The 23,775-nt window shown below is 32.5% G+C and overlaps 1 protein-coding gene and 4 long non-coding RNA genes across 16 annotated transcripts; 3 read left to right on the top strand and 2 right to left on the bottom strand.

The window, feature by feature from the left end:
* Positions 1–1,716: 1,716 nt before the first annotated feature.
* Positions 1,717–6,101, top strand: LOC149094170 (uncharacterized). Its single transcript, XR_016199073.1, has 5 exons — positions 1,717–1,967; positions 2,415–2,673; positions 2,757–4,582; positions 5,652–5,784; positions 5,920–6,101. It is a non-coding gene; the product is annotated as an uncharacterized LOC149094170 (long non-coding RNA).
* Sp1 (transcription factor Sp8) lies at positions 2,035–22,581 on the bottom strand. 4 transcript variants are annotated; one of them, XM_089268172.1, is made up of 3 exons: positions 21,794–22,581; positions 4,107–4,506; positions 2,035–3,929 (listed from the first exon to the last, which is right to left on the bottom strand). In XM_089268172.1, the coding sequence occupies exons 1-3, from the start codon at positions 21,860–21,862 to the stop codon at positions 2,377–2,379; spliced, it is 2,022 nt and encodes a 673-aa protein (XP_089124298.1). In that variant the 5' UTR covers positions 21,863–22,581; the 3' UTR covers positions 2,035–2,376. The 4 variants fall into 4 exon arrangements, with proteins under 4 accessions (XP_089124298.1, XP_089124299.1, XP_089124300.1 ...); XM_089268173.1 differs by having other exon boundaries at positions 2,035–3,869; positions 21,794–22,505; XM_089268174.1 differs by having other exon boundaries at positions 2,035–3,512; positions 21,794–22,450.
* On the top strand, positions 6,767–10,155 carry LOC149094169 (uncharacterized). The gene is made up of 5 exons (XR_016199072.1): positions 6,767–6,907; positions 7,206–7,366; positions 7,475–7,975; positions 8,743–9,298; positions 9,574–10,155. It is a non-coding gene; the product is annotated as an uncharacterized LOC149094169 (long non-coding RNA).
* LOC107367523 (uncharacterized) lies at positions 11,374–14,427 on the top strand. 9 transcript variants are annotated; one of them, XR_016199068.1, is made up of 6 exons: positions 11,374–11,554; positions 12,167–12,250; positions 12,318–12,556; positions 13,341–13,380; positions 13,842–13,933; positions 14,007–14,427. It is a non-coding gene; the product is annotated as an uncharacterized LOC107367523 (long non-coding RNA). The 9 variants fall into 9 exon arrangements; XR_016199065.1 differs by having other exon boundaries at positions 13,341–13,439; XR_016199070.1 differs by having other exon boundaries at positions 11,416–11,950; positions 13,341–13,439.
* On the bottom strand, positions 16,807–19,639 carry LOC107367596 (uncharacterized). The gene is made up of 3 exons (XR_001569930.3): positions 19,223–19,639; positions 19,022–19,055; positions 16,807–18,573 (listed from the first exon to the last, which is right to left on the bottom strand). It is a non-coding gene; the product is annotated as an uncharacterized LOC107367596 (long non-coding RNA).
* Positions 22,582–23,775: the final 1,194 nt, after the last annotated feature.

Raw genomic sequence — 23,775 nt, 5'->3', positions numbered from 1 at the left:
TTGAAAAATTTTCATAAGTAAATTTGTGTTTCACTTTTTAGACTCATTGAAATTGAATGAGTTTTAAATTAAGGATTAAAGTTTCACTCACATTACATTGAAAAATTCAATTTAATCTGTTAAAATGAACACTTGATGAAGACTGCATTCAAAGTAAACTTTAAATCTATCAATATTGACATTAAAGTGTTACATTTTGGTCTAATGAATAATGATTGTACATCTGATTAAAGTGTATTGAGTTAGGATGAGAGGGTAAAGTTGAAAGGTTAAAGGGAATAATTTTACTTCTCTTTTCGCTTCATGTTGGTAATGAAGGTGAAGAGAAATTTTGTCAACTGGAAAATCCTTTCAGTTTCTAGTTTTGCTGTAATAATATCAAACTCCGAGACTTGGATAACATTTCAAGTTGATACACTTTTTTGTTGGTTAAAGTGAAATTTTGGTTGAAAATGAGATGAAAAGGCGTGGTAAGATGAAGATGCTAGATGATGATCTAGAAGAAGGAGGAGGTTGAGGAGGTGGAATAGGTGGAGTGGAGGTGGGAAACGAGTGGAGAGGAAGAAGAGAAAGAGTTCCGGATCAATATTAAATTAGAATAACACCTAAAATTCTCAAGTTGCAATTTAAATGTAAAATAGTATCAAAGGATCGTATGAGCATGATGATGGCTGATGAAGAGATGAGGAAGAGGAATGATGAGAAGTGATGAGAAGTGATGAGAAAAGTGTGTTATTGCACTGACTCTATCATTATTATTAGTTGAAACAACCTCTGAATTGCAATGGTAACCATTTTAAATTGGATAAGATTACCTTTTATTGTCAATTTAGGGTTATTTTATTTCTCATTTTGAAACTGCTTCTTTTGGTGAAGGTGAAGGGGAAAAACGAGATAATTTTGTTTCATCAAGAAATTCATGATTGGATGTTTAATACATGAACTTGATATCAGTTGATGCTTTTAAAGGTTAACTTGCAAGGTTCACTTATATTGTAGGGAATGGTTAATAACAATGGTTAGGGATTATTAGTGGTTTTGAGGTTTGATTGGGAAATGGATTTAGATTTGTATCTTTAAGGTTTTTTGGTTATCTTGATCAACAGCCTTTTGTTGTTGTACCATTTTGTATCTTTTTACATTGTTGATGGTTATGTTGATGTTAGGTGTCATTCATGATGATTGTTGGGATGACCATTCAGTTGATAAATGTTGGCTGTAGTCAGATTATTATCATTGTTGTGGTTGTTGTTAATGTGTGTTGAGGAAACGTAAAAATTGAATTGAAAAGGTTTGTAAAGTTACTGCTCAGTTGGAGATTGTATTTGTAGATAAACTTGATTGTAAATGGCTTAGCTTTAGAGTTGATGGCATTTGAAGATGAACAAGGCTGATTGTGTCAACAGCAATTTTGCAAATCTGTTAACCAAAATGATAAAATCTTATCAACATTTTCGCACAATAGTGTCAGCGTAAGCATACTTTTTTAAACAAGATAGAAGTATCAGTTTCTGGTTTGATCATTGATCATTGATCACTAGATAAATGACTGGAAAGGTCAACTTAAATTGGTAATGATAACATCTTGAGGTGAAAGGTGAAGGTATGAATTGAAAAGTCACTTTGTCACCATCTTGAAGCAAATTAACCGCCAAAATGAACGAGGTGTTGCTAAGACGACATAAATCTTGAGCAACAGTTATGCTCTCATGAGCCTTATTTAAGTAAATCAGTTGCTAGTGATTGACTTATTTTTGTCAATTTATTGCTCCAATTAGTTTGATTTTTAATTTTTAATCCTAATGTATTGTTAATATCTATTGATTAGCCGTTAACTGTGAGGTTTGAAATTACAAGATGACTTTTGCTTCCTTTGTTTTAAGCTGATTTATAAGAGGACAAGTGTTTTGATTTAAAGATTCATCGATTTGAATTCAATGATTTCGCGAGGCAAAATACTTTGTATTGTAAGTAACTTACCTTTATTTTGATCTATTTTTTATAATTTGAAACAAATAATTTGAGTAATTAAAGTAAAGCAAAAACAGTGTTTTGTTTTAATTTATCAAATTTTCTATTTACTCAGAAGAATTGATTAATTGATTACAGAGTTGTTATTTTTTGGTTGAGATTCATGTTCAGTTGGATTTTTTTTCGTATTGAATTTAACACACACATACACACAATTGTGTTAATCATTTTTTAAATTTACTTGAATTAAATGAACAATTTATTGATGAGAAGGGAATTAGGAAATGAGAGAAGAAGGGAGACAAAAAAAGGATGACGAAAAGAAATTGAAAAAGTAGATGATGAAAAAAAAAGAGATTCGATAAAATACAGAACTAAAGTTGATGTTAATTAATTAATTAATGATTAATAATTTGGTTGTCCGGTTGCTGCTTGTTGATTAGCCAAAGCTGCATCTGATTGACTGTTTTCTGAATCACTGGCTGAACCTTTTTTCCCGTCATTATGAGTTTTCTGATGCTTGGATAAATGGTCTGATCGCATGAAACGTTTCTGACAAACATTACATTGGAAACGTTTTTCTCCTGTATGAGTCCGTAAATGACGTTGAAGCTCATCAGAACGAGTAAACCTTTTACCACAGAAAAGCCAGTTACACACAAATGGACGTTCACCTGTGTGCCAGCGAAGGTGAGCCTTAAGGTGAGAAGTTTTTCCGTAAACTTTACCACATCCGGGAATATGACAATTGTGAGTTTGCTTTTTCTTTGCATGAATCCCGGCAGGACCAAGTTTCTCTGCATCCTGACAGTTGGGACAATCACAGGTTGCCCGTCCGGAATAACGACGTGTTGATCGAGGTGATGGCACTTGAGTTAAGGTGGGTGAAGTAAGAGTAAAAGGTGAGACTGCTGAGGCAGCCACCACTGCTGAAGAAGCTGAAGGTGGTAACATAGTTTTATAAGAATCTTGGAGTAAATGTTGCCCTTGAAGCAGATGAGCTGCTGCTGATGAACTATTCGCAGCGGCTGCAGCATTGGCTGCTGAGGCTGAAGCTAATGCTAGGGTTGACCCGAGACCGTAATCAGCTGAACTTCCGTAATTGGTTGATCCTAAAGATGCAGCTGCTGAGTGAAGACTGGATGCTCCCGACATGTCATGTAGCCACGAACCTGACGCTGCCGATGCTGCTGGATGAACATCCCAACAAGATGTAGGATAAGAAAGATGGTTTACTCCCGAGGTTACTTCGGTTTTAATTGGTACATGTGGAGAATGATTCATATTGAAAGTCCATTCATAAGCATGACTTGAAACACCTACGCGAGAATACATTGACCCAAGGTGAGCTGAAGAGGCTTCCGCTGCTCCGTGCATATTGGCTGATAAGAAACTTCCCGTTGATCCTGGAGTTTCGACACTTGCGGAAGCTACTGAAGTAACAACCGGTGAACCGGGGTAAAAAAGTGAATCACTAACTGCATAAGGTGAACTAACTGATCCACTAATAAGTCCGTTTCCAATTGAATTTGATCCAACACCTGGTGTAGAAGAGGATGAGTTTGATGAGGCCGAAGACGAACCGTTAGTTAAATTATTTGTATTATTGTTAACCGAGTTGAGTGACGGTGAGGCTACACCAAGTGAGTTACAAGGTGATGAGGAAACTGAAGAGGAACGTTGATGATAGCCTGAGCCAAGTGTTGTTGGTATTGGTGGTGAGGTTGGATGATGAGGATGATGATGATGGTGGTGATGATGAGGATGATGGGTGTGATGTAAATGATGATGATTTGTTAAATGATGAGGATGTGGCGGTTGTTGATGTTGTTGTTGGTGTGAATGGTGTTGATGATGAGAATTATGATGTGGATTGTGATGAAGTTGTGGCGATGGAACTAGCGAAGAAAAATAAGAAGAAGATAACGATGAAGGTGAATGGTGAGAATTAGCTGAATCTAAATTATGAAGAACATGTTGGTGATATGGAGAAGAGCAAGAAGAAGAAGAAGGATTAGGATGGATGGAGTAAGTTGAATTTGATAAAGTTGGTAATGAATTGGTAACCAAAGGTTTACTAACTCTATCGGTTTGGTTAAAAAAATTTGACAATGAAGTTAAAATGTTATTGTTACCTGATGAGGAATTGTTGTTGCTGTTACTTGAGTTACTATTGCTATTACTATTACTGTTGATACTGTTACTATTGGTATTATTGGTGTTGTTGTTGGTGTTGTTGTTGGTGTTGCTGTTGCTGGTGTTGTTACTATTACTGTTAGTATTTGTGTTACTTGAATTGTTATTGACGCTATTACTGTTGATACTGGTTCCTCCTCCTCCGTTTGAACTCCCGTTGAGTCCTGATAAACCTCCGCCGTTTGGAGAACTGGTTGAGGATAGTGTGGCAACTTTCTTCCATGGGTGGAAACCTTTGCCCACTGCAGCATCGGCCAGTGGTGGGGGTGTTTTACTGGCCAGTTTATTACATTGGGCAGCTAACATAGCCAATGGGGTTCCTCCTAAACGAGGATGATCCTTTTATAAATTGATGATAAAGAAGAAGGAGAAGAAAAAGAAACATGTTAACATAGGTGGCTACGATCAGATCAAGGTAAGAGGTTGGACTTGAGAAACATAATAAGTCCAAGAGTGAGAAAGAGTGAGAACCAAAGAAAGGTAACATTTTGAAGAAAGAAAGAAAAAAAAATGTTGAATGTTGAAGTGAAAAAATTTCACAAAACTTGACCAAAGAGAAAAAAATGACCTATATAAACATGTTTAACTTAAATGTCAAGGTTGTTTTAAATTGTCATCTCCTTTTGAGCCTTTGGTTCACTTAATCACAAACAAAACACATTAAACAATTTAAGAATGAAATAATTTCTTTCATTAGCCATTTGGTTATTTTTTCTGCCTTGAAAATAGCTTTTTTTCTCAATGCAAAATTGCATAAGAGATGGCGCTCTTATCTTTTTGTTTTTGTTTTTTCAAATTGTATTTCAACGGTAGAGCCTATTTGCACAAGAATCGTGTGTAAATAGGCACCCAGACTAAATACACAAAGTGCACCTCTAACGCCATCTCATAAGGGAACTAATGTTGCGGAATGTTTTTTTATTAGACATCATTTTACAAAAAAAAATAATAAGTCAGGCTTAGCCTAGTAGGTTAAAGGTTAGGTGATATTTCTTGAGATTTTGGGTTCAAATCCCGGTGATTACTTTTATAACTTAATTTAGATTCAGAAATTTTTATTAAAATTTTGTTGATTGTTAATTGTAAGTGGTCGAGATTCAGTGTTATTTTATTCTGCTTTTAATCAACACACAATTGTGAGAGTACGATTTAAAATTCCATGTGTAAAGTTGTGAAATAAAAAACGCGCTCGACTCTTTACTGATCCTACTCTTTACTAAGATCCTAAAGACTAGATATTTTTCTTGTGCAAATAGGCTTTACCTATTTCAACGATTTTTTTACTGCTTCTTGAGTTCAATTATTTTTTCATTTTGTCATTGAGTAATGTTTTTGTCAGTTTTCACTGTATTGTCCAGTTGTAGTTGACCATCTAATGGCCTTCATTTCATTGTACATAACTCATTTACCCTAAATAATGCCACAATTAACCATGAAATTGAATTTGTTTGATTTCTTAATCTTTTTCTCTTTTTTTCTCAAAGCTTCCACAATTTATCATGTTAATATGAAATACCATATCAAATCAAACTGTCTAACCTCTATTTTGGCTTGATTTTTTCTTTATCCTTCACTCATTGTTATTTGATTTGGCGTGATATCAATTTACAATTTAATGTAAGTAACTTTGTACATTTACTGTGAATGACTTGGTTTGTTGAGTTGTTGATTTAATCGTATAGTTCTATTACCATTCTTATTAGCGTGAAAAATTTATGTAAATCAATTTTTTCCCCGTTTTCTTATATTCAGTTTCTCAACCAGAGGACTTTGAAGCCCATTGAGAGTTGTGGACAAGCACACTTACAAGCCCTATTAATATTATATAAATATTATATCATCGCCTTAATTTTTCTGGGAATATCATAATTGAATTACATCAATGGTATCATTTTTTGCTGGTGTCAATAAATGTTAAATGGTTTAACAAACAATTTGTTCAAGTGTCAACTTAAAGCTTTTATGTTGGAAATGATTTCAATGAAAAATCAAGTTATAGTCAACAAGCACTTGATGGTTGATTGTTGACAAAAGACGTACAAGACAAATGATGATAACAGTGAAAAAAGTTGGATTTAATGGCGAGTCAAGTAAATAAAGAGCAATTGGAGGAAAGGATCAAATGATTCCTGAAAGATGCAGAGGAAAAGTTCAAGATGAAAAAGCGGACATAATGAGGATAGAGATGAATGATTGAAAGGATTTATGTACACAAAGGGAAAAATCCTAATGGTCACTAATGAATTGCCATTAACTTGCAATTTTGATTGAGAATAATTTCCTCTTTTGAGAATTGAGATTATTTCTCTCTCGATTTTACCCGCAATGTAATGGGTTTTATTTGAAAAACCTCTTGTAATAATTGATTCAAACCTTGCGGCATCAACTAACCTAAGGTCATGAATTATTAGGTAGTCACAAAGTTATAAATCACAAAATATTAGAAGAGGTGAGCTATCAGAAATGAGGTGAATTAATCTCATTTGGATTGTGTAAAGCAACTTTTTACCACCATTTATTGGCCATCAAAGGAACAAGCTGATTAAATGGAGATGCATATGTTGATCATTATTGCTGGTATCATTTGGGCAACAACGGCATAAACAGAAAAATTGCTCGCTGATGGAAGGATGAATGAAAAGCAACTTAAAGGTGACAGACTGTGAAGAAATGAACAAGATTTGGATAATGATAAAAGAAGATTTTACCTGTTGTTGGAGGACAAGAAAAGATGATAAAGGTAATAAACAACTGTGTAGTGAAAAAGGGTCGTTTTCTTACAAACTTTTGTTACCCCATGTAGGGTTAAAACTGGTATAAGACACTTTTACCTTCTTGTGTTTTTGTATCAATCATGTCACTCCTATGTAAAGATTTACATTTAACTCTTCTCATAGGTAAATAATAATCAATGTAAAAGTGTTGGTTAAACATTAATTCGTTCGGTAAACTCCTTTTTCAGGCCGTCCTTCATCATCATCATCATAATCATTCTTATCCTCATTATTAACATCACATTTTTCTTCTCTTACTTTCAGTTTTTTTAATTGGTTCCACTATTAATATGAATGGCTATCGTAGTGGACAGTAAGACTGGAAAACAGAAGGGAAAAGTTGAAAAAGGCTAAAAGCTAAAGAAAGTTGTAACAAGAAAAGATCAATTCTTGTTCATTTTTACCCAAAGTTAAAGGGCCAACAAGTAAGCAACTCTCATTCATTGTTCATCTATTATTTTTCTTCAAGAAATTATTCATACCTGTAAAGTAATTCTTCAAGCTTTTGCTCTTTTTTTCCTTTCCTTGCACAGAGACAATAATGATATATTGATAAATTGAACTAAAGCCAAACTAAAGAGAAGAAAAGAAAGGAACAGCGTCCTAAAGGAGAGTAAAAAATGGTCCTAATCACGTCTACGACTTTCCGTTTCTTTTGGATGGTTCCTCTTCAAACAAGACTAATAACAGAAGAAACAACATCTTAACAAAATCCTTACGCTTAATCCCAACTCACAGTGTGACGTTAATCACCTACACACACACACACACACAAAGGCAACGCAAAGGGAAAAGTGAAAAGCCAAACACACCATTTCATCATTATCAATGTAAACTAGTCCAAGTTTTATACTTGTTTCAGTATAAAACTTTAGATTTACAAATGAACAATAATTTTCTGTTAACCACCAAAGTTCATCAATTTATCTAAAATCAACAGTTGAACTTTATAATTATAATAATCATTACGGCCTATTGTATTTGATTCTGAAAGTTTAAATACAGAAACATGCAAATGTTACAGCTAGAAAAAGGTAAACAATGAAATTCAAAAACTAACAAGTTACTAATCAATTGAATACTATTAAATGATAATGATTATGATAATAATAACAGGGAAACATAACACAAAATTGATAATGGTGAAAGTGGGAGGTTATTGGGAGGTTGTCTTATCAACGCCTCAATCCAAGCAAAACAAACACACACACATAAACGCTACAAAAAAAGGTTTCTTTTTCAAAGGCAAACCATTTGAACACATTGCCGTATAAATGTATACTTTTGTGTGTGTTGTTTCTAGCTTTTGATTATGTTTCGTCAAAAGTATTTACTGTTTATAACTACTTTTGAGACATTTTATTCAATCACTTGATTCTAATCGATAGTTGAACTTTTTTTCCCAACTTTGCGCACAAATCTCATGTTATCCCTGTAAACATGGAGAAGACAGAAAAGAGTTATTTTCAATTTCATCCTATACAAGTTATTTTATACATTGTTATAGGACCATTTTTCACCATCAGAATCAAATTCAAGTGATTGACTGAAGCTAGTGATAAGCTTTTTCGCTTCTCTCTTCCCTCATTAATTTGACTTTGTCAAAGTATCACTTTCACTTTTATTAATTAGCCTGATATTGATGTAAAAAGTTGAATGAAAAGCTTGGATTCGTAAAGCTTTTTGCTTGATACGTAACCTCGTCATTTCATTGCGCTTTTTGCTTGATAAATGATTAACAATTAACGTTTAGATTTTCGTCAATCACTGATTTTCCCCTTTGTCTTTAACTGTTCAATAGTTGATTTTCAAGTTGAAAGTGAAAGTTATGGTGCTTAAATGCTGGTTAAGATGAGAATGGCGTATTGATGTGTAAAGGCAACAAGAAGGAGTTTTAACGACAAGCTAAAGGTGGAGACAGAATCAAATTAACTGTGAACGATTAGGCTTTTTTTATCCTGGGAGGGAAAAAATAGATTATCTTTTTATTTTTGGCTGGTCAAAGGGTCAAATGGATGGTTATTGTTAATGAGTATTGCTAACTCGTTGGTCCCTGGTCAGTCAAAGGATACAAAAGAGCTTGAACAAAACACAGCAACAAAAACATACACACCAAAGAGACTTTGATTGAACTTTTCTTTGCCTCTCCTTTTGTTTCTTTTGATGACAACAATCAACGACTTTCAACTTTCTCCTTTTGTTTTGATTCTTTCAACATTGTCTATCCTGATGGATTCCCGTTGAGTTTTGATGATCATAATGATTAAGAAAAAAGGTTGACCTTTTTTGCCCTTCATTTATTTTTCTCTGTCCTTTGCGCGTCTTGTTAACAATTAACAAGACAAGGTTGACAAAAGGTAAGAAAAGGTTTGTTCACAGTGTTGTTAATCCTCTTGCGACAAAAGAGATTGTCATAAGTCTTATTCAGCTAAATGTCTTCACATTTTGAAATGCATTAATCTTCGTTATCTTTTAATTGTTCATTCAACTTAAAACCCAAAATTGGAATGAAATGATTCTATAAACTAACCTTTTGATTCATACTTTTGTGTGGACAAGTTTTGAGACAGAAAATGAATCAAGTATTTTGTTTGATTCAAGTTAACTAAAAGTATTTTGTTTCGATCTCAAGTGATTTTAGGTTCTTATCAACGTTTCCAATTACAGGAACCATTCATTCGATATCATCCATTATACGAATCTTGAACAAAGTAGATTCTCATCTTCACATGGTTATAGATTCAGTATAGGAAATGATGAGGATGGAGACTCAGAGAGAAGCCAAAGTTTATGCTCAGAATTAAGATGAAGAGAGGAAAATCTGTAGACATTGATACCAACTCAGAACTCACTTCATCTTGGATCCATTTTTGCTCATCAGTAATGTTGGAAAGTTGTTTTTACTTTACATTTTTCTCAACAAATTGATCCATTTGCTTCTTAACCAATTTGACAAGCTAATTGAATAATTGATTTTGATTGTAATTTGGCTGTAAACAGGAAACTCAACAATTAATCATTTAAAATAGATTTGTCTGAATACTGTGAAACTATGGAAAAGGTTGCAATGTTTAAACAAAATTTTGTATCAAAATTTAACGTAAAGGTGATGGAAGATTGAAAAAAGCGTTTTATTTATATTACTTTATTTTTGCAATGTAATTTATTTTGCTACTCACAAGTTGCTAATAATGATAAATTTGAAGAAACAAAATGTACCAAAAAAATGTCTAACATCTCAATATTACCAATGAATTTGTTGGTTCATTTCGTGATCAAATGTTAACTACAAATGATGTTTACTGATGAAGATATTATGGTGGCAATAGTGAGAAAGAAACGCAAAGATTGAGACATTCTCATCCATCATTAACTTGTATTGAACTATTTTTACTGTTGCATGAGAAACAAGTGAAAGATGAACATCTTTTTTTTTGTATTGAAAAGTCTTGAAGCGTATGATTAGGAAGATACCTTGTTTTGCTTTTCTTTCATTTCTTTTTCTCTCATCATCATTTCCATCCTCATCAACATCAATGATCACAATCAGTTTTTGCCCGATTCCTTCCAAGTGAGTCTAAATTAATTTGCTCAACAACACAAACCATTAAAGATGAATGTATCTTTGTCAATGAACATCACTTTGAGATTTCAAATGATCATGCCAATGATGATGCTAAGGATGAAGGTTGCCATGTTGGTGACAGCGAGATGAAAATGGCAAGTGTCTTCTTCATCCCTTTACCATCTTCATCTTGTAATTTTCATCCTTTCATTTTCCTTTACATTTTTCCTCTTCTTTTTTCCCCAAAAATATAATACTTCATCTTTTTTTATCACTGGTGACAATAATTTACTTACAACATCAACAATCAACAATTTGTGTGTGAAGTTTCAAAATGTCAACTCAACCAGAAGACTAAGTTGGCAAATAATGAGGAGAAAATTAATTTTATTATTGAATGTATTTGGCATTTTTATCACCATTACTATTAATATCACTATTAATATTAATATTAATATCAATTTTTTTCTCTCTATTCTCTATCATTAATATATGAATATTTTTCCCTTTTCTTTTGATTCTTTCTCCTAATCATTTACTATTGTTATCCAAACAAAACATTAGACACATTTATTTGATCATTGATTGTCATTTTATTGGTGAAAAAACACCAATAAATACATTTTCAACCGCAACTTTGATCAATCAATACACTGTATAATCATTTTTTAACATTGATATGTAAATAAATTTCCCTGCTCAATCAATATCTTATTGATCACTTTTAATGCTGGTTAACGTTTCCCAACACTTTATTTTGGAAACATTTTAATACTTAATTGCTTCAATTCAAATTGAGCGCTCTTATCTTCGTTTAATTTTCATTGGCTTTACGCTCTCTACATTTCCCTCCATTCAATCACATGTTTTGCTTTTTTATTAAAATCGTAAAATTTGTTTTAATTTAATTTTCTCTTAAATGTGATCTAATTATTTGGTTATTTATTTCATCTTTATTCACCTATTTCTATGTTACTTGTGTATTCCTTTAGTGTCCACTATTCTTCGATTGTTATCCAAGTTTAAATCAACTTTACCATTCTTGGTGGTGAGTGAGTGAATTTTCTTGGATTTAGGTGAAGCCTTTTATAATTCAACCTTGATTAATTGATTGAATCTGTTTCGAAATGTTCTGTTTTCATGATTATTGTTTGTCTAGTTGTAATTAATGAGAAGACACTCTTGCTATTGATTAGGTTTGAATTGAATTTTAAACTGTATCAATTTCTTTGTTGTGACTTTTGTTTCTTCGTTTGCTCAACTGTTGTCAGCTTGTTAACCTCAATTGTTAATTATGATTTGTGCATTGTTGTTTGATGAGTATAATATTCAATTTAGAGCCAAATTACTGTGTAATTTGTTGTTGATTTAGAGGGACAATCATTGTTAACTTTTTGCTTTTGTGCAATTTCAACAAAAGTACCATGTCGAAAGAAAGAAAAAGGTAAACTTGCAAAATGATGTTGATGTGAAAAAGCATAACTTTACTACAATAGATGATGAATATAATGATAATGAGGTCTACGACGACTACGATGATTATGATGGCGATGGTGAAGATGATGATGATGAGAAAAGCATGTCCGTTATGACAATCAACATCCGGAGATATTTTGTGATTATTGTCAACCTTTTTCTTCTTTGCTCTCTATTTTCACAGATCCAAATCATTTATGGTAAATATTATTATTTTGAAGGCCAATAAATTTTGATGATGAATATAATAATAATAATTTAACCTCAAGTAAGTTGAACAATCACAAAAAAATAGAAATGTGAAAATGATTTTTTCTTTTTCTTTTTTCACTCAGCTTTCCTTCACCATCCACATCCAGTCAATATTATTTCATAGGAAAAGACGAAGAGGCGGATCGTACGAAGTAAGACATCGACATTATCAAAAAAGCAAAGACAGGAAACTCGCAGATGAAGAAATGAAGAAAAGAAGGTTAACAGAAGAAGAAATGTGAACAGGAAATTTCCTTCAAAAAACCTTTACTGGAACATCCCACTGAAGTCCTTCTTTTCTTATGCTATTATCTTCATTCAGGTACCGGTTCAACCTTCGTTGATCATCAGCCTTCGATTGAAAGACACACAACAAACAAACAATGTTTCAGTAAAAGAGGGATCCATTTGAGTGTTCAAAATTGAAAAGGTTCAAATGGACTACAACGAGCATTAAAAAAAGTGAAGAAAAGACTAGCTGAAAGTGTTTATAATTTTTAAAATTGATCCTAATATTGTTGCAAATTCGATGAGCTATTAAAAACTGGCAAAGCAATTGATGGTTCCATCATTTGCTTAGTTTTTTTCATCCAGTATTTAGTCAGTTGTGCCAGGAAATGTTGCTTAGAACAGCTTTTCATTTTTTACTGGCAAAGAATGAAAATTTATTAAAAATAGAACACAGATTTTGAAGAGAAAAATCGTTTCTTATTTGCATTAATGAACGATATTATAAATACAATCAAATGATTTAGACAATTAAACTTTGATTTAACCATTAAAATTGTTTGTTTGTGTGTGTCAGTGTGTTTAATGTTTGATATTCAAATGAGCTTACCTTTTGTCTGCTGTTGATAGCAGCAAACAACCTTATAATAATATTAATATTAACAATAATAATGGTAATAATAATAATAGTATAACCTTTATCATGATGGATTGAAGCGTGTGGTAAGGTAACTAACCACATGAATGGCAAATGCTAACATCAACAATAACACATAATGCAACGCGCTAACCATAATACATAAAGAAAGACTAAAAGAAATAATGAAAATTTTTTAACGCGTTTTTTTAACTTAACGTTTCTCCCTTGCAAATTTCAGATCACAACAAAAAGGCAAACTGGGAAAAGGCTGATAAAAAGTAATAATAATACTGGCTGATGTTAATGCTCGATAATGTTGGATTGCAATAAGGAAAAGGTGGCCTGATGGAACAAAGAGGGACAAAAGATGATGATGATGATGAACAAGATGATGGTCGAAAAAGAGAAGAAGAAGAAGAAGAAAAAACTTCTTTTTAATCGCACCATTGAAAAGAAAAGAAAAACGTTTGCATTAAATAGCGTCCTCGTACATTGCTGTATTTAACACTGCGGGATGTGATACATTTGAATAAGCGCCTTCAACTTTTTACAACTTGTAACATAAAATGTTGACTCGATCGTTTCCCTTTACTTTATCCTTCATCATGCTCATCATCATTATCATCTTTTACTTTCTTCAAACGTTCTTCACCGTTTCCGACAGAGCCTTTACCTTTGTTGTTAAAGCAAAATGTAAAGCTAAACATTTCTCTTTCTTCTTTATCATAATCATCATTAGAAAAAAAGATGATGATCAAAGTGATGAACATTTTTTCTACTTTTCTTCGAACTTTCAACCAAATTTATGTCTACAGACTCAGTGGGATATAAGTATTTACCTGTGTAAACGTTTTTGCATTGAAAAAGTAAACCTCATTTTCTCTCTTTTTTCCCTTTTTTTCAGAGAAACGCAAAATGGCCTCACCTTTTTACAACTTTCGTGAACTCTATTTGGATTCATCTTCTTCTTCCAATCATTCACCTTTACATTCAATCCTTTTCATCATCATATATCTACCAACTTTCACCATTAGGAAAATTGTTGAACATAAAATGGACAGGAAAAAAATTGTTGAAAGAAACGAAAGTTCACATCTCTAGAAAATGCTCTTTCCTTCATTAACTTCATCCTCATCATGAAATGTTAAATTGTCACTTTTAAGCTTGAAAGCAACATAAAAAGAAAACATCTTTTTGCTCGTCAATTTTTATTAACTTGATTGATGTTAACAAGCTTGTTAAAAATGAAGACCATAATTAACAATGTAGATCTTGTTCATCAAAATATTGAATTTTACTAATTAAACTTGACTGGTAACTAGAAATGTTGAGATGCAAAAGCAAAAAATGTTCAATTGAAATGAAGTTATTGATTGTCAATTTAGAGCACATCAAATTGCAATGGTAAATATTTGGATAAGTTTGACTATCAAATAAAAATTGAAAGTGATAAACTGATTGTTTGCCTAACAATTTCAAGAGGTTTTGCAAGGAAAAAATGAAGTGAAACGGAAAATTATGTTTGCCTGTAAAAAGCGTGTAAAATGAGTTGAATCAATTTGGGACATTTAATTGCATTTGATTGTTCAGTGGTTTTTGTTGGCCTTTTTTTTGGTAGCAAAAGGGACGATCAGTAAAGGTAAAGGAAAGCCTAAAAGAAATGAAAATGTAAATGAAAATGTAAATTGCAAATGAACATCAAAAAGAGCCAGTTGAGCACAATAATAACCAGCAATGGTAATAATAGTGAATAGAGGAAATAAATATAATAGGTAAAAGTTAAGAGTGGTTAACGGCTTGATATTTGGTCAAGTAAAAGGCCTCGGTCAACTGTTTGAGTAAAACATCGAAAAGGTTCACCATTAAGTTCAGAGGCCTAAAAGAGCAAAGCGTAAATTGGTATAAAATGTGAATAACAAAGCGAGGTGAAAAAAAGAGCGACATATTCATTGAGACTTCAACCATTGAGGTACAAGAAGAGCAAATAGTAAGTAGTACAAGACAACAACAAAAAAGGGATGAAAGGGACAAAAAAAGTTATTCATTTTAAATTTATTATTTTCTTCTGTTGGCATAAAGATGAAAGAGCCAAAAGTGAATGATGATGATGATGGTGAACAAGAAGGGGGAAAAAGTAAAGATTTGAAGGTTGACCTCTCGGTACAGCCCCATGCCGCCCTATTTTGAGGCATAAACATTAAGGCATTTTCGCGGGACGAGAAAAGAGAAAAAGTTATTTTCGTTTGTCTTGTGTGAGTGTATATTTTGCTGTTCATGTCAGTCTAATAATTTTGACTCAATGAACAATTCAAGTGATGGTAAGTAGATGGGAGTTTGAGGTGGGTAAGGGTGGAGAGTGGGGAGGGTAAAGGTGGAAAGGGAAGTTGTCAGAGAATCAGAGAGTAAATAATGGAAACTAGAGTTGACCAGGTAACAGTCGGAGACAAGAAAAAAAGCAACAATAAGAAACATGATCATTGAATAGATTTGTTATCAAAAAATGTACAATTTCTGGTAAAGATGGCTGAAAGTAATGGATGAGCAAAAACGGAATGAAACTGAATAGTTTTATAAGACGAGTTTTCTGGTGATTTTGAAAGGTTGATGAGGCTGATGATGATGGTTGCTCTCAACGGGGCAACTCTACTGTTTACCCACTGAAAGTCAGTCTCGAGCCAGCTCAATAAACCATCGTGATTATGTGAAGGAGTGAAATGTACATTTCAGTTTCTTTCCTTTTCTTTGGTTTGCCGATGTGAATAAATAAATATCAACAGAAAAGCTTAATTGTTGTTAGCAAAAGCAACATTGAATAGGAAATTGAATAAAAAGAAGAAGAAAAAGCAAGAAGAAAAACAGAAAAGAGAAACAAATCCATTGTAATATTTGTATTCACTTTTTACCATGTATTTTGTTGCTTCAGGTTTTTCACTCTTTCCATCAATAATAATCATTTGCAATGTATTCATAGGAAAACCATTTTATCCGATATTTTATTGCATCTTACTTAGTAAATGTTCAATATTATCATATTATACATTTTTCCTTGTATTCACAATGTTGTTCTTGTTGTCCTTTTTTTAACTGTTGTTTGTTACCAACTCTAAAACCCCAAAAGCATTTACTTTTTGCTCTTTTCGCTTCTCATCTCTAACCTTTTAAATCCATTTTCACTTAAATACTAATATCTTTACAGCTTTCATTTTTATGCCACTTTTTTCCCTCTCTTTCATCTTTTACCTTTCCTCTCTCTCTCTCTCTTTATCTTCATCTTTTCATGAGTACATTATGTACAAGATCACCTTTCCCATTATTTGTTATTATGGTCTTGTTGTTACCTTGTAACTACATCATGTTCATATTGGCCACAATTGATTTTGTCCCAACTAATAATGGAGAGAAAAGGAAAACTTCATTTCCATATTATCGTATTATCGGGTTTTTATACATAGACAAATACGCACACAATTCAATCATCAATCAGAGCATTAATTCAATCTCCAACCCAATAGATTTTAATCGGCTTCAACCCTATTCAACACACTCGCCATCATCATCACCAACCTCATCATCAAAGGTGAGGTGTTAATCTTATTCTTCCTTCTTGTTCATCTTTTTTTTCGTGTTACAATTTTTTCTTCCTTCGTCCCAAGAAATGAATAACATTATAACCTGACCAATAGTACAAAGCGTATTAACGACACTTTTCATTGTTATTAGACTCTCTCATTGGCATGATAATTTAATGTTAATATGGATTAATATGAATCAATAATCATTTCCTATTTTGTGTTACATTTCAATGGACAAAATAAGCCATTATTGTCAGAGTATAACTTTCAATGTTTGCTCATTTTACACTTCATATGTGATTTGATCGTCATTTACAATCAAATGAGCAAACTTAATGTACAAATGTATCATTTGTCGAGGGTTAATTAGAGAGTGTAGAAGGGTAAAAATGGTTAGGTTGAGAAGTAAACATTTGAATTTTCTGTTTTCTTCTTCTTCTTCTCTCCTTTAGTGATTAAACATTGTTAACACATTGTAAAGTGTGTGTGAGTGAGTGCTGATAGGGATGGCAAAATTAATGACCTAAGGTCAGAACAGAAGGAATATTCAAGTTATATTGAATCAAGGTTGATATTTGGGAAGGTCAATGTTTTCATTTTTCTTCTGCTTTTGACTTTCAATGGTTTTGTTTAAATGTAAACATTAACCATTGGGATGTTTTGGTGCGGCAATAAGCCATTTTAACATTACAATAATACATTTGTATTTATATTTACAATTGAAGACTGTTAAAAAAAAGGTGAGCAATGAATGTGAGGAAGGAAGGTTAAAGTTGATTGATTATTTTCCATTGGTAACAATTTTCCTCTGTCTCACTGTGAGTGTGTGTTACTATTAATCATGTAAGATGAAAATAGATGAAGATCAATGGGACAAATCAATTTCAATGAAGTTGGCCAAAAGCAAGAAGCGAACAAAAAAGGAACAACTAAAAAGAAGATGATTATGAAGAGAAAGGAAGAGAAACAGTTTTATCATCATTTACGAAGTGGCTTGTTGTTGTTGAAGCTGTACAATACTGTTGGCTCCAAGTTGATGTTTAAATATTGATCCAGAGACATTGTTTCAAAAAATGAGTTGAAGGCAAATTGTTGAAATACTTTTCTCCAAGTGTAACATTATTGACTTGGCTGTCCATCAGTAAACATTGTATAACATGGCAGTTGAAATAATCAGCTTTTACCAACTAGATCATTAGTAATACACATCCGAGCTATTAGTCAAACCAATGAAGACAACATGATGAACAGTGTAAAGTTGGTGAAGTACAGCGTCATGATGAAGATGAAAGAATTTTCGTTTCCCATTTCTTTACTTTTTTTAAAAAAAAGGATGATTATGATGAGGGATGATTGGGCGCGCCTTTATATTAACCATTTAATGGTGATCATTAAAGGATAATTTTGTTATTAACAGAAGCTGAGCTTATGTTATTACTTTTCCTTCTTTGTGTTCATCAGACTTTTGGGTTAATAAGATGATAATTTTGAAAAATGTATGTTTGTTTCCAATAAGTTTGGCTTTTAATCCGGCTTTTTTGAAACACCTTTGGGTGGTCAATCATTGAATTAGATCAGATTAGTATTGATTGTTGTTTCTTCCATTAATATTCCCTCTTTCATGTTAATTTGGGTTTATTCAATTTGGTTACTTGTTGATGTTGTTGATGTTTCCTTTTCAAAAGCTTCTCTTTTCTTTTCTCCAAATCATATCATGAATCTTCCAGCATTCCTTCTTTTGCTTCTCCTTGATGATTTGCCAATTGTTGGGTGATTATTTTATTTGATTATGCTTTCCCATCCTTTATATTATGCGGTTACCAATTAGGGTTTAAGGTAATCAAAGTAAATTTCAAGTTAACAAACTTGTTTACTTCAATATCTTTACTTTACTTTAAACTGTCAACAAGAATTTTAATCAACGATAATTGAGATGAAACATGAAGAGAAGACAGAATCACAATCAAAAAATTCAATTCTGAAAATGTTAAATAAATGATATTATTCAATTAAAAAGCCAGAGGATAAAAACCTCGAGGGATTTTTCATTGAACAGCAATATCAATGAACAGTTGAATGAGAAGAGAGAGAAAAAATTGGAAAAAATTAGCAAAATAAATGTTTGCAAGAGAGAAAGGAAGTGAAAAGAAGGATTGAAGACAAGGTAAGAAGAGATATAATCTGAGAGGACCAAAAGGTGAGAAAGGAAATATTAATTGTAGCAAAAAAGATGTTAAAATGATGATGAGAGGGGTACAGAAAGATGAGGAGGAAAAGGATAGAGTAAGATGGTGTGGATGAGCATTTGGTAAAAGATGAAATTATGCGTTTTTAGTTGAACATCTACCTCAGCTTAAGGCCCTTTTCGTGATACAATTTACCTGTAATTACCAGGAATAAAGCCCAAAGGTGTGGGCCAGAAAAAAATGATGAGTAACAGCAGAAAACCAAAGAAGAAAAAAGAGAAAAAAGAAAAGTTAGAAATGATGAGGAAACTGACTGTACAATTAACAATTGAAATGTTTGATAAGAAACAAAAGAAACACACATTGACTTAACTTTGGGACGACCAGTTATCACCAATAATTGTTATATATCACGAACTAGACCAAATTTGAACAGATTAACCAGCCATACCAACTAATTAACAATTAAAACATCTTGCTCATCGCTTGTGATCAATTAATAACAATCAGAATGACCAACGTTTCAACTAAATTTGAACCCAATTTTCACTAGAGTCGAGTCTCAAAAAAAGATCAACCAAAAGGCACAATAACACAACTTAAAACGAGATGTACAGATATAAATTGAACAGCCACTAGATCACCAGTTATAAATAAATCCATATTTATATAAAACAACAATTAAAATTATCACAATTAATTAAAATTAACATTTAAAAGATACAAAAATATGGCGAACCTTAATTTTCTAGCAAAAGCAGCATGGACCCAGTTAAGGAGGGAAAAGCTAAATCTAATTGTCCAATGAAAAGAAGGGCGCATTATTCAAGATTTATAAAGTTACCCATAAAAATGATAAATGAATTTAGGTAACATCAAGGTTGGATAATAATTAGCCAAGTAAATCAATTCACATCCATCAATTGCATCTTTTTTTAGTCTGTATCACAGTGTTTGGTTATTTGAGAAGGTTATTAAGAAGTGAAAAGTCAATCATATCATTGAGTTAACCATTTTCATTCACATTTCCAGTGGAAACAATTTAGGAATTGAATTACATTTGATGAGAGGTGAAAAACGAGTCAACATTTACATTGGTAAACATGGTTAAGCCATAGATGATGATAGTCAACTTGTCCCAGTCCCAGTATCAATGACTATCAGTCCAAATAAACATCTATGTGCACCCAGTTTCCTATTATATTTAGATGCGTATCAAATGTTTGATTTACAAGATAACCAAGTATCAAATTAACTGAAAACGACACACAGATATTGATCAAACCTATCGAGTTACTTTTCATATAAAACCTATCAAACTCAATCTCTGTCAAAGCTTTTATTCAATTTTAACTTTCCTTTTTTTCAGGTTAACCTTTTGACAGGTCAACTCTGATACCGATCATATCAGCGATTGTACCAACGATTGGTGAAAAGGTAAAGAAAGCAACACAAAAAAAGAGATAAATTTTGTTACTTTCACCTTAACCCAAAGTGAAAACCAAGTCAAGGTACTTCACGATATCTCGATACCCAAATTATTGGTCAATTACAGAACTTTTTCATTCCGTCAAATAATTGTTATTATCAAAATTTCACCCAATCAAAACTATCATTAAATGGTGAGAAAAGGTATTTTTTCAACTAACAATAATAACAGGTTAAAATGTAAACATTGTTATTATCATTTTGTTGGGAGTGAAAATTTGATGACCAATAAAGGTAAATCAGGTGAGAGGAAAAAGATGGAAATGAGTAAAAATTTGTTTACGAAGAGCCAAAAAATTGTCTTCCTTTTCATTTCTTTCACACTAAAAGATGAAAACACACTTTTTGCCTTGCCTGGAATCAGATTACCTTTAACCTTTACATATTTCAAATGAATACAATGGTTGATGGCGACTAAAGTGTAAAGTTGTTACAAGATCATATAACACATCTCTCAGGTAATATGAAACTTGATAAAAGGGGAAGAAGAGGAAAAAGATGTTTAAAGAGTGGAATAAGATGTTGATGAATAAAGATTATTATCTTTTCTTCTTGTTGCTCATTGTTACCATGATTGAGCTTTATTAGCATATATCTGTTGTTGCTATCAAATAACAATTTTTGCACTTTTTTCATGAGCTGCAAATGATGATAAACGGTGTAAATAAACGCTTGTTGAGAAACACTTGCAGTTTGGTTGAACAACAATCCTAACGTGCTGTAATGATTTACTTTTGAACAGGCCAACACTGGTTGAAAAGTAAATTGAAAGTAAAGCTAAAATTATTTAACTAAATCAGAGTGTAAAAGTAATTAAGCTCTGGTTAAGTCATGAGAAGGTAACAAATGAAGAAAAATGGTAAACAATGAACAAGGTTTACTCATGAAGTTACAGAACAGAAAACGGATTTTCTTTTAAATTATGTTCAACTTTATCTCAACCATCGTTTATCATTAGTTTTGTTTCAACTTTTCACATCCATTGTTGCCTTTCCAGTTTTGGCCAACTTATCAGTGATCACAACATAACGCCACTCAACTGGTTCACCTTCAACTTGCTTAGACTGGATAACATTGATGTTACCAAATCACAAGCCAAAGTGTTCAGTAAAAGCTCGTTTTATGGTCTATTTTTTACCAGAATTTGTAATTCTTTCGCAAAATAAAACAAAAATCAAACACAGAAGAATTCATTTTAAGAATAATCTCAAACTGGTTTGATCCAAGAAAAAGATGCACAAGTTTTCTTCAGACAATTTCCAAGCATTTTCATCAAAGCCTGGAGTCTGAAGGCAAGGTAAAGAAGATGAAGAAAATGAAAGTAAAAGTTGAAGTGCTAATGAAGGTGAGTTTGCAATGTTAAACTTTTGCATTGTTAACATTGAACTTTCTTTGGTTTCAACTCTTTGAGATTGTTTGACAAAATTGAATAAAATATTACTTACTCCTATAATTGTGGTTGCCATAGTTGAATAAGATGAATCGCCCGTCAAGGGCGTTGTTGTCTCTGGCATAAAACACCAAACACACAAGACACAAGGAAAGGAGAGAAACAAAAATCAATGGTGAATCGTAACCAGTGGACACTTAACACTGAACCAAATTGAATCCCAAGTAAAGTTGAATTCCGGAAAAACACTGAAGGTTGTCATAAATGGTGAACAATGAACACAAATAGATTTTGCGATTTTCTCCAATAATAGGTGTTCCAAATGTGCCGTTGAACAAGTTAATCAAGTTGCGTTCAAAGCTGAGAAAAGTGATTAAACAACGAGAAAAAAAGTGTCCCAATGAAGATGAGCAAAAAAAGTGAAACAACAATAATAATAATGATAAGAGTAAGAGTAAGTTTCGATATGTAATATAAGCCGAGATGGAAATGGTGAGAGAGAGAAATACAGAGAGACACTCCTCTTAACTCCTCAGGTCACAGGTAAGAAAAGGGGTGGATCAGATAAGGAAGAGAGAGAGAAGAGAGAAGAGAAGAGATGATAAAGTCCAAGATGAGAAAATATTTGATACTAACAAGTACTGTTTTTGTTGATCTTTTGCTGTGTACTTTTCAGTTGTTAACTGGCGATGATCATCTTGATAGCCACTGGATAACCCTCATCATTATCATCTTCACCATTCTTTTCATCCTCATCATTGCCACTTATCTTTCTTTCTTTCTCTCTTTCTGTTCGTTCGTCATCATCTTGCCTCTTGCCGTTTACTTGCGCAAACTCAACCAACTTTATCCATTGAGTTAAACATGAATGATCCCATTGAGAGTTACGCCTTGGTTCAATGTTGATCCAACCTACAACCGCCCATTGAAACTCCCAATTTTTGCCTTTTGTCATCCTCAATCAAACGTACCTTCATCGAGCAGAAAAGCCCAACGATACAACCAATAATGGCATGAAACACATGAGCACACCTTCAACTAAACAATGATCACACAAGGAATAGACAAACATTATTGTCTTTTTTTCTTTCGTTTTTCCCCATTTACCTTTATTCATTTCAACACTTTTTTCTTCCATTGCAAATGCATCACAGACGAAATGAATTGAATAATCAAATTGATCAAATTTCAAGAGCAATACAAGTTGAACAGGCTTCTCGGTAAAGATTAATCGTGATCCAAGCCTTGAAAAAGTAATTGCTTCTGTTGATCGATAAACTCAACTTTCAACTATTCAAATAGACTTTTATAACTGAATTCTCTATCAGCACTATCATTTTTAGGATCCTTTAGAATTGTCACAAGTCACCATATTATCAAGCAGTTAGTCCTTCAAGCAGCGAATTACTTCCTCCATGAGTTATGAATAAATTCTGGTTACACATAAACTTTTCAATGACCACCTTCTAAGATGATTTGGTTTCATTTTGACATAAATTAGCAATCATTTCGATTCATTAGACTGCAAGAGATTTCGAGCTATGAACCATATTTATTTTGTCTTCGATTACGTGGTCTGCTCATTTATCAAACAATAAGATGCAGTGTAAAGAAGTTTGTTGCTAAAAAGACACAATAAACACAATAGTAGCATTTTTGCACAAATTGAGACAAACACTGCAAGAAAAATGGACAAAACCGGGTAAAAATGAGCCTCAATCAAATTTAGACTCGTCCAATTTGTTAAGAAATAAAAACTGAGTCGATTTGTTCTATTTAATAGTTTCTCTGGTCAATAGTTTTCGTGCAAATCGAGTTCGAAGTTGAAACTTTGATCGCTTTTATTACAATAATGGAAGCAGATTTTTCCATGAAACTCACTTTGCAGATTTAACTTTTGATAGTTAACCAGAACTTATGAACTTATTTTTGTAAATAAAATTTTCGATTCAAAATAAAACGGATTAGTTCGATTTTGAGTTAAATCGACCGATCTCTGTGAATATGAGAGTTAGAGAACTGAAACTTGTTATTCGT

This window comes from Tetranychus urticae, chromosome 2 (assembly GCF_039701765.1).
Source record: "Tetranychus urticae isolate SD_2017Ah chromosome 2, NJAU_TeUrti_SD_1.0, whole genome shotgun sequence".
Classification (NCBI taxonomy): Eukaryota; Metazoa; Arthropoda; class Arachnida; order Trombidiformes; family Tetranychidae; genus Tetranychus; species Tetranychus urticae.
The sequence above is the reverse complement of the archived record's forward strand: the minus strand, read 5'-3'. Positions and strand labels throughout refer to the sequence as shown.

Excerpts from the sequence above, each read along its gene's own strand:
- Sp1 (XM_089268171.1), bottom strand. The coding sequence starts at position 21,862 with ATGCCAGAGACAACAACGCCCTTGACGGGCGATTCATCTTATTCAACT. Across the intron at positions 4,507-21,793 it reads TGGCAACCACAATTATAGGA|GATCATCCTCGTTTAGGAGG; the intron begins GTAAGTAATATT and ends AATTTATAAAAG.